This window comes from Euphorbia lathyris, chromosome 6 (genome assembly GCF_963576675.1).
Source record: "Euphorbia lathyris chromosome 6, ddEupLath1.1, whole genome shotgun sequence".
Lineage (NCBI taxonomy): Eukaryota > Viridiplantae > Streptophyta > Magnoliopsida > Malpighiales > Euphorbiaceae > Euphorbia > Euphorbia lathyris.
In genome coordinates, this window is record NC_088915.1 from 34,249,459 (window position 1) to 34,261,012 (window position 11,554).

At 36.6% G+C, this 11,554-nt stretch overlaps 1 protein-coding gene across 1 annotated transcript; it reads right to left on the reverse strand.

Annotated features, from left to right (window-relative positions):
• Positions 1 to 2,529: 2,529 nt before the first annotated feature.
• Positions 2,530 to 6,335, reverse strand: LOC136233928 (methylsterol monooxygenase 2-2). Its single transcript, XM_066023661.1, has 7 exons — positions 6,173 to 6,335; positions 4,943 to 5,080; positions 4,423 to 4,568; positions 4,132 to 4,251; positions 3,811 to 4,023; positions 3,627 to 3,707; positions 2,530 to 2,818 (listed from the first exon to the last, which is right to left on the reverse strand). Exons 1-7 carry the CDS (start codon positions 6,200 to 6,202, stop codon positions 2,740 to 2,742), a joined length of 807 nt encoding a protein of 268 aa, XP_065879733.1. The 5' UTR covers positions 6,203 to 6,335; the 3' UTR covers positions 2,530 to 2,739.
• Between the last annotated feature and the right edge of the window lie 5,219 nt (positions 6,336 to 11,554).

An 11,554-nucleotide genomic window follows, 5' to 3' on the forward strand; every position in this document is an offset into this window, starting at 1 on the left:
GAACACTTCCAGATCCAAGGAATACATCCTGAACTTGCATTGTAGCCGGAGGACAGTTTTGCGTAGGGTCGGGTGCTATAACCCTTGCATCCAGGTTCCATAGGATCTATATTATAAGATCCCCCGATTCCTAACTTATATGGGCCGCTACGACTGTTCCAAATTCATGCATGAATGTAGGTGGGGATGAGTCATATATGTCTTCTATCATGATGGGGTTAGTAGTGCAAAATGGAGAAAACGCCCTATTTTGGATGGTTGAAGTAACGGAACTCCCAATAATGGGGATGGTTGAGATTCCCGAGGTGAGGGTGATAGAAATTCATATAGTGAATGTATCAGTAATCCCAGTTGTGGGAGGGATTTGTAATCCCGCAGATGTCATTTTTGTTCATGGTGAAACTCTAAAAAATTGAGAGTTCCACGCTCACCGCACCAGTTGATATTTGTGGAAAATAACCTTGACTGGAGCTCTACCCTATGAGGTGCCGTTGGGATCGGCGGGGGACACTCTAATGCCAAAGTCGGTATATTGTTTGGAAGTAATATGTGTAATTGACAAGAGCTCTCTTAGGAATTAGTAAGCATACCTCGAACACGTTGGGATTGAGGCATTTATATATATTTCTGTAACATTTGGGCATTTAATGATGATATATCCGAACAGTCACGCTATTAATGCTCTTTATTATATTTAGTGATTGTTCTTGGAGTTCGTCCATTCTTGTCTTGAATGTTATTAATGGCAATAACCCTTGAGACCACTTCAAGAGAGACGTGATGGCGGATCCCTATGGAAGAATGGATGGCAGGTCCTACCCATTCAACTCCGTTTGGGTCATGTTTTCGACATGGCGTATCCTAACCCATGCCATGTGGTCTGGTATAATGCAGATGTTATCACCAATAGAGGAGAATTCGATAGGGGCAATGATGGTCCAAGCATAAAATGATGGCATTAAACATCACATCTACTGTCTAAGAGCAACTTTAGTGTAGTAACAAGTTTTTCGTGCCACATAGGATAAATAATAACTAAAGTTTATATCTCATTAGAAGTCATTGCTACTTCATTATTTTGTGGGGTAAAAAATATTAATTAATAAAATTGAATCGAAAAAACAATTTAACATATTTAAAAACCATTACTGATGGAGCTAGACCAACAAATCACATAAGATTTTTCTACTTTGCAGACGCAAGATGCGCCAAAGCTGGCACATGTGGTACACACGCCAGACGCAATAATTTATGATGTTTGCGTGATGTCAACCTTCACTAGAGTTGTTCCGTTTATTAATTAACACACCTACAAAATTGTTTGTTTTCAAATAGAGTAACAAACAAAAATTAGTAACGATTGATATTCTGGTTGATTGTTATCAATCTTTATATTCTTTAGAAGTAACAAAAAAAATCATATGAACTACATTTGCTCTAAGCAAGAAGTTGCTCCCTTATGAGTACAAGTACAATTTATTGGAAAAAACCTATGTAGCAATGATGTAGATAAAACAGATTTTCGTACATTACTTTCAGTCATATAAAGGGTTTCAGAAAGTGTGTTGAATGTTCAATTAATTTATAATTTTTTTTTTTGAACTTTGATATGGAACGATAACGATGTGATAGTTTTAATCGTAAAATAACAAAAATTCATACTCTTCTCAAGCTAAATTTGAAGAAAATAATCTTAAATGGGTAGAATTCATACGTCCGTTACAAAAAGAATAGTCCATATACCCCTTAAATCTTAGGCTAGAAAAGACTTAAAAGCCTTTATGGCACCACTAACATAACTTAAAGCATTAGGACTAAAAAGATTACAAAGTAAAGCAATGGCAAACTAATAAATAGAGTAATGGCAAGAAAGGTAAATAAGTAGTGGCGGACTGACTAGTAATTAGGACAAAAGCAGAAATGAAAATAACTTGTTGATGAAACCAGTCACATGATGTGTAGTGTGTTTGACACTACACGTGTTTTGAAAATCCGATAAAACATGTTGAGATATTCACATGCCGTGTGAACTACATAAAAAGAAACAAAACCTCCCATTTTCTAACCACACGTCGTATGGCTAACTTACACGCCGTGTGGACAACTTTCCCTCTTCTTCGCAACTGCTCTTTGATTCACACAACGTGTTGACAGGCCATGTGAACCCTACTCCATTGAATTCGTCTTCTCCTAAGTGCCCTCGTAAGAACTTGTGGCCAAATTTACCAATCATTTACTTTTATTGCTTAATTATCTTGTTTCAAACTCTATTTGCAAATTGCAATCATGGATTGCTAGTTATGAAAGACCAAACATCCAGAAAAAAACATATAATATCTGCCCTTCATGAACTCAACTAAATTAGCTATGTCCAATTCAGAAACTCAAATTACCCAGGAGAAAATGCCTCCCTAAAAAAAGTCCGAAAAATTCAGAAACTCAAATTATGAAGAAGAAAATGCATATATAAAAATAGTCTGAAAAAATCAAATGTAGCATAGTAAGTGGACAAAAGAATACGACGCATAATTTGAGAGCAGGAAAGCTTAAAGTTGGATAGCAACTTCATTCATGCAGTGCAGAGGACAGAAATTCCAAAGTAAAACCAACACACTGTAACATTAACATCAAGCTAAACACAAAAGGGTGGTTGCACACAAGAAATGGCGCCGCTATATCAGGAACTCATTTTTTTTTTTCCTAATTTCATATGCTAAAGTAAAAGAATCTTCGCTAACATTACGTTTCCTTAATGCCATCTTCATCTCCACACTTCAATGCCTTCAATTTCCTGTAACCTTTATCGGTGCCAAATACCCTGATTTCAAACAGAATCAGTGATCAAATGATGGTAAAAAAGTATACCTTTTCCACATGATATTATGCAAATGAAGTAGCAGGCTATTACAGAAGCAACATATCCACAGAAGTATGGTCAAAATATGCTTATTGATAATGTTTATAACCAAGCAAGAATACAAGGGAAAACCACAATCAGAACCAGGCCATGATTTCAGATCCTAACAAAACGTAGCACACAAAGTTCTGAATTCAATACATACAATTTGCAAGTACGAATTAACACTCCCCTATAAATCAACCACATCAAAATCTATGTAACATACGTCACTAGACTCCATCAACAACTGCCGAAGCCTTACCTAAATGTCACCCCATGACAGGAAAGAAATGAAGATTGTTTGCAAACTTCAAGCTAGGCTTGTAAGAACAGTTTCACCTAATTTTACAGTAGCTTACATTCACACTTTATTTAAGATTTTTACCCGTTCAGGACATTAGGAAGTAATTCAGGAATGTCAATAGCAACTGGAATTACTGCTTTCTAGACCACAACTCCTTTCAAATAATAAGAACCCAAGTAAAAAGGGCAAGTTTTCACAATGAGTAGCATAGTGTCAATTACTGGCAGGAGACACTGTAGAGTGCAAAATAAGCCAAGCTATGGACAATTAATAGTCAGAAAAGTAGCAAAGACTTATTTTAGCGTGATTCCATTTCTTTAACCACAGAAGGCCATTATGTTAGAGCTGGAACCAAATAATATGTATTAGTATATTCTATTTACAGAAAATAAACAACACATAATCTAAAAAAGAAACACTCACCAGTCCATGTACACAAAAGTAGATGAATAGTTTCCAGATTTGGTATATAGCAAGCGGTGGTGATAATCATGAAAATCGGCACTGGGGAGATGATGTAAACAGAAATGTCAGAGACAATGATAAAAGTGAACATACAATATATTGATTCAAAGACAACAATAAAAGCAAGAACAGTTCCACTAACCCCCCATACAACGGTACGAAATGGGAAAGGCTCCATGGGAAGTGATAACCACAGTGTGCTTCGACAGTCTCCAGAACTCTCAACACCATCCATAACCACAAAGTTATTAGATGGGGACCAGTGATGGCAGGACCAATAATGGTAGCAAAACCAAGGAATAGTATCTCAGCTGGGTGAGCATATTCAGATGTCAGTCCAAATGGTGTGGCATATCTGCAAACGTAATGAACAAACTAGTAAGTACATGTGTATCACAAGGGAAACTCCTACATATTATTGCCAAAGTTAGGACCATATAGAACCATTAATATTAGCACTTACTCATGATGGACACTGTGCACATGCTTGTACAGCCACTTTGTATGCAGAACTCTATGTCCCCAGTAGAATACAAAATCTTCCAACACGAAGTAGAAAAGTATCTGTGTTAGAACAACTTTCCTGCAACACAAACCAGTATGTATCATTTTCTGGAACTGAACTTGCCAAACGATAAGTGAACTTATGAGTAAACCAAGAGTAGCATGATTTGATAGCAATTATAGCACCAGATACTGCTAACTGCAACTGAAGGGGAAAAAAAGCTTTAGTATATAAAGAACCTGAAAATACCAGGACGGCAATGGAAGAGTACTTCGCATGCCCATGTATCTGAAGATGGGGTAGGACAACACCATAACTGGTAGATTGACCCCAAAATGATATAAAAGTAGCCGAGCAATACATTTTTCCTGAGCAGCAGGACTGTTGTTTTTAGTCTGCAATGGAAAGGAACTAGCAATGACGCCAAAGAAGACCAGAGAAAAACAACGACAATAATGCAGCGTATGTAATTATCATTTGAAAATTGAAGAATAAAAGACGACTCTTAGAAATTCCATTACTGTGGAATGCTGCAATAACATTTCAGAGATGCATCTATCAATTATCCTGCTGAAGCACAAGCACCATATGCACTTTGAAGCATAAACTGAATCTAGAAACAACTGTTTAATATAATATGTACTTATTTTGCCTGATACCGATATTGACAGGCTATAAAAATGTTGGATGGAAGAAGGATCACATTGCTAGTTTTGCTTTGAACTAATAGCACAGTTGTAATAATATAGCAGAGTGGAAACAACTAAACCTGAATTTTGTACTTGCTCAGCCATCCTGCCCTTTCAAGATATAGGAAAGGAAGTCCAGATAAGAAGAAGACACTTTCATGAAGAAAAAAGCTTCCGAGGCATGCCAGCTGAAAGTCACTGAAATGCGCAATCAAGTACTGCATAAAAAATAAAACATCATTATTTTGAACAATACAAAGCCTCAATAAGAGAATAAAACTATATGTATAACCTAATTGAAAATCTATAATCACTAACCAGATAGAAAAGATGTTTACTTTGTTTGGTTGACAATTTGGTTAGGTATGAACGCCATAAGCAAATAGTATAACTAAGTACAATGCATTGGTTTTGCTAGATTGCATGAAATGTTTGGTGCACAACTGACAGTTTGAAGTGGAATTATTGAATTGGGATTCTAATTACTATTTTGCTGAATAATCATATAAAAAAGAAATGATTTTGGGACCAAATCATGATTTTATACAACTAACCACAAATCCAATAATTACACATCAAAAATAATGAAGAGCTTTTGCCTTCAGCTTTATTATTATTAGTATTATAATTTTGCTTTGTCATTCATACAATGCACAAATGAAAGATAAATTTTATTTAATTAGGCTTATATACATTCATATTTGACTTATGATCGAATGAAATACATATGCTACTGTACATTTAGACAGTAGCACTCCAATTAAACAAAATAATCAAAATAATTATTCCGGTGATCATTTAACTATGTAATCCAATCCATTTCATTATATTAAGTACATCAAAGCATCAGCTAAAAGTTCCAAGCAGGGAAAGAAATTAACAGTTGACAATAGCAACGCTGCCAAGAAATGCCGATGGTCTCTACTCCCTTGACAGAACAAATCATAAAAGAAGAAGCACAATTATGTACAGCTTTTCTTTATCAATATATATTTCAGTTTCACGAATAAGCAGTTACAATAATCTAATCAGTGGAAAATTGAGAAAGGAAAAGGAAAATCGGATAAAAAAAATCCAATCAGAGATCTCAAAACGAGAAAGATATGATAATGCAAGAAATACTCAGAAACAAGCACAGAGTTCAATAAAAGAAAAGTATCAAAAAAATGAGAATAAAAAAACCTAATTAAATAAATACAAGATCTAGCAGACATTCCGGTAGTATAATGGAGTAAAGAAGAGAAATCGTTAAAAAAGAGGGGAAAGGCGTAAATAAAAAGAGAAAGAATGAGGAAGGAGAGAAAAGTTACCAGCCAGCCAGATTCAAAGAGAGAAGCCATGAGAAGAGTATGACGACGAAGAAGAAGAGGCGAGTGTTTTCTGGCAGAGAGAGGGAAAGAACAAATGATAGTGAGAGTAAGTTATGAAGCATACGGAGCCACGACAGACTGTCAGTACCAGGGGAATCTTCTCTCTCTCTCTCTCGCGTTTCTTTCATTTTTATTTATTTTTAGCTTAATACCTGCTCAGCTCCCTTAGCTTTTCCATTTTTATCACTTAGCTGCTTTAGTGGTCAATTTTTCGGTTTCTTAAACTCAATAACCTTAGAACATTTAACTCATTTTTATCCACGGTAGTGACATGTCATTTGTATGCTATATTGGTAATATCAATCTGTGCCATGTCATTTACATATAAATAAAAAGAAAAAAAATATGTTAAAATTGTTGAATTTAAAAATTAAAAGGTTGATCATTGAATACAAGAAATTAAGAAAAAAAAGGAACAAGTTCAGAATTTTACCAAAAAAAAGGAACAAGTTCAGGGACTCCAAAGATATTAAGCTTTTATTTTTTCTAGTTCAGTTTTAGTACTACTTTTTTTTTTCTTTTTTTATCCGTTTTTTTTTTCTTTTTTTAGGACCTAACCCAAATTTTCAGTCCACTCCATACTGAGTTTGTTGGAGTTTTTCAGGATAGCTTTTAAAGTTTTACTTAAAACCATAGAAAATACTGTATCAATTTATAATTTGAAGTTAAGAAAAAATAAAAATTTCATAAAAAAATAAATAATAACAAATTTTTAAAAAAGAATTGGCAATTGTGTATGCATATTCATAATTTTTAAATGCACATTAAATTTTGATTACAGATATGCATAATTATTTTGATATCAAGAATTATAAAATTTCAAAAATTGTTACTATTATTTTAATTCTGTGTAAGTAATCAAGCTTATGATTTATACTTTTTAAATTTAATATTTAAATTTTTAATTTTCATTCAAATAATTAAAAATAATTTTAAAGTAAACATTTTTAAAATATAAATAATTGTTTGGCAAGTTATCCCTGATTACCTCATCAAAATAATGTAGAGATTACTCCAGTAAAAGAAATAATAGATTAATAAAAAAAAAATAGATTAGTTAAAAAAACTAACTCATTTCTAATATTTTTTATAATCATATTTTAAATTCATTAATAAAAAACATAATATTTCTATCTTTTTTTTTTTTTAGGAAAATGTCAAACTTTTATAAACCTCAACCAGAATCTAAACATAGGAGCTCCCGAATCGAATTTGGGCAGCGTCCCGACAAAACAATAAGGGAACGGATAGTTTTTACCCACTTAGCTAAGTTGTGAGCCATCTTATTCCCGTCCCGATAAATGAAATGAAAAGAACAACAAATAAAGGATTGTGAAAGATTGATCACATCCGTATAGAGTCAGAATAACTCGGACATTGGCAGCTCTCCCCGTGTAATCGCGTCTATAACTCCTTTTTGCGTCTGATTCGATCCAAATGTGAGTAAGCTGATATCGTTGAGCCAGCAGCAAGCTCTCCCAGATGGCGTGCAATTCCGCTTTGTCGACTAAGGAGCATACTTCAATCAGAATTCCAGCAGAGAATTTTAGTTCGCCTAAATCGTCCCGAGCAACCACTCCGACTTTTGCGGATAGGCCGTTACCTTTCCACACGGCATCACAGTTAATTTTTGTGACACCAACGGGAGGGGACACCACACCTTGTAAGAATCAAGAAGCGAAAGACCAGGTCAGGATCGGGGCGTTGTGTCTCGAGTTTTAGTACAATCTGTATAGTAATTCTGGATTTTGGAGAGGATTATGTCTGTTTCCAGAATTCGGCCCTCATAGACCAATACATTCTGTTTATACCACAGCAAAATTAAACCAAACGCGCATTCTTCCCTCCTCGAAGAACCCAGGCAGTCCGTAATCCAGTCTTTGCAGCTCGATGCCTGTATCCGATGCCAACGCGTTTCCACTGCAGCCGTTTTCCACACAGCTACTGCCGTTGAACACTTGATAAATACGTGAAAGGAATCCTCCCTAAATAAGCTGCATGCCCTGCACTACGAATCGACTTATACGCCCCTGCGACTGAGATTCCACAACGTCGGAAGCAGATCCTTTGCGAATTTCCATCCAAAATGTATTATTTTCGGTGGAACGACAGTTTTCCACAAAGATTGCTAGAGTGTCGGTGGAAAAACAGACGAGGAGGAAGTAACGTTGATTTCGTTTCTTCGACGTTCCGCTAGCTGATAGCACGACCGAACCACAAATCGCTCATGCCTTGCTAGTCCCCAATAGAAATTGTCCCTATATCGAGCTAGGCTAATGCAGATTTTGAGGATTTCCAAAGCATCTGAAACAGAAAAATAAACTGTTAATTAAATCCGCATTCCAATCAGTACCTTCCAGAGTCAACAGTGTTGGTCCCTTATAACGTAACAAGTTAGTTCCAAGGGGGGGATAGGAACTATTTAAAATTTTGTACGTTGAGGCTGACTTCTTTTTATTTGAAAAAGGTTTACACAGCGCGCTGAGTGAACTTAAGACACTAGCTTAGTCAACTGGTGACTAAGTCAGCTTCTTTCCTGAGTCAGGAGATAGCACTTGAGTCTATTTCTGAACTCAGATACTCAATGCACACAACTCAGCGTGACCTCTTTACTTAGTCAGTTTTTAAGCAAGCAATATATATATCAAATGAGTTTAAGGTTAGAAAGATGTTAATCAGCAGATTTATCCAGGTTCGGCCTCTATGCCTACGTCCTGTCCCCGGAACACGTTCCGAGCTTTCGAATTCTCTATTGAGCTCTTTAAAGGTAGAGCACCAAACCTTTTACAACTAGAAGCTGAGTATAACAAGAGTACCTTCCTCTATACCTCTACTCACTCCAATTCTACCTCTGAGTACTGTAACCGAGTACTCAGCCTCTCCTTTCTATTTCTAGAATTGATAATAAGATTGTCCTAAACAACAATTGCTAAGACACTTTAGATGATTGGAAATCACTCTAGACTTTTACACAATAATCTGGAAATTGGTGTAAGTATTTGCTTTGCTTTTTCTCACAGAACTTCAAGTGTGAATTTGGTCAGCGTAATGGCTAGTTGAAGATCTGCATCGAATGAAGCAACTGAAAGGCCTATTTATAGTGACACTTGAGGCATTCGGTGATTTCGAATTTCGAAATAACCGTTGGAGGGAAACGGCTTCATGTCGTTGTCACTCAGTCTGCTTCAGTGTCGTTGGCCAATCAGATTCTTGCATCTTCTGTCTTCGGTCAGTGCTGAGCAGCTTTTGGTCAGTCCAGTAGAATGTCTCTCCTTTTACGGCAAAGTCAACCAGACAGCTTTCTGTGTCTTCTGAACTTTATCCGAAGTGGAAATACTTTGTCTGGAAGTTGCTCTTGCTCAGCTACTGTCTTGTACTCTTTGTCATTCAACTCAGCAGCTTCGTTCCGAAGTAGTCAAGGAAGGTCTTCTCGATCCTTCTCACGCTGAGCTGCGTTTTATCAACAACGACAGCGTTTTGCTTACACGGGCCGAGTGGTCTTGATCTGTTTGACTTGGGCTTTGACTCTCACATTGGGCCTTTAGCCTTTTAATCTTTTATGTCTTATAAACAATTTAACTCAATATTTAACAAACACATTAGTGTAATAAATCAAAGCATTTAAACTTAGTGTGTTTAGAATATTTTTAATTATATACTTAAATAATTTTATCAAATCAAAATCATGTGGAAAAGTGTTTCAACAAACTCCCCCATTTTGATGTTGGCAAAACTATTCAGTGAAGAACTCAGTGTTGAGCTCCCCCATGATAGTTGACCTAATATTACTTAGCAAACTCCCCCGTCAGGGTTGAGCTACTGACTTAGTTTTACTCTAAACATTTTAAGGTTTAATCAAGTAAGTCCAAGGTCAGTTTTCAGATATAGGTCAACTCATGGAACATATTCTATTTTACTCAGTTTTAAGCGGAAGATTTAACTATCAGAGAGCGCTGAGTCGGTTTTTGTTCAATGAGTCTTTATAGGACAGTGTGTTTAAAACATACAAGTTAATGTCAACATTTGATCAATACAGCAACAAGTATTAAACAGTAAACATAGTTGATGTATTTGAAGATGCATAATAACTCAGCATTATATAAGATAAATCAAGTTGGATAAAAGATGCAGGCATTGTATTAAGTTTAAAGTAGTCAGCATATATAAGCAAAATAAACATAGAAGATAAAACTAAGAAGTTGTTCAACTAGTTCTATTTCTTTTTGCTCTTAGGCTTTTGCTGACTGCTCCCAACAGCATCCTCTTACTGAGTTCTTCTAACTTGTTCTTTCTCCCCCGTTTTGGCAGCATCGGGAGGAGGAGGAGGCCTGAAAGAGCTTGTTTGGACAGCTTCAGTAATTTTAGCTGACGTGTTTTTAAGCTTGAGGGTGCTTGCATTTATGCCATCAAAAATAATGACACCCTCTTCCAGTACATCTTTATCAACCTCGATGTTGGATGAGCTGAGCATGCTCAACACATATTCTTGTGATTTGCCTACCCAAGTTATGGTGTCCGTTAGCGCAGCAAATGCCTGATGAAACATTCTCAGCAATGCTGTGTCATAGTACTGACGCTGGACGTTGGAATGATGTATATGGGTGAAGGTACGTTGTGAGTACTGGAGAATTTCGTTCTGCTTCAGTTGGTCAGTTTCCATCTCTTCCTTGTTTAGATTCAGCAAGCGAACAGCTTCACCGATTTGCTCAACTGAGCATTGAGAGTAGGAAGCCAGCTGATGGTTGGTCTTTGCTTGCTCAGTTTGCAGCTGGTTGAATAGATAGTGGACTTCAGCTAAAGTGGCATACCTAGAATTCGCAGCTGACAAGGTTTGGAATTGTCCCTGAAGGGAGTTAAGGTGTTGAACCATAGTCAGCTAGAGTTCAGCCAGCTTTGTTATGGACTCCTGCTTTGGTTGTTGAGCTTGGATATTGGTAATGACACTCAGCAGGTCTTTTAGACCTCGAACCTCGTTGAGAAGTTGAGTGACTTGTGAGAGTTGAGTGGACTCATTATCGGCAGACCCAGCATCAGTTTCTGAGGTCTGATGAAGGTCTTGGATCAAGGCCTGTGCCGAATTAATGATCCTTCTACCAGACTCAGTGGCAGTGAGATAGTTGTATGATCTTTCATCAGTTTGACCAGTTGGTGGAGGTGTTAGGTTTAATTCAGCATTTGAAGTGCCAACGGGGTCAGTGACTGGTCTTGGTGTTTCAATCTGCACTTGTTCTGTTGGTTTGGGAAGTGATTGAACAGCAGCATTGATGATAGGTTCAGAGTCAGGCTGAAACTGACTTGTTGGTGAAGGTGGGATAGGTTCAG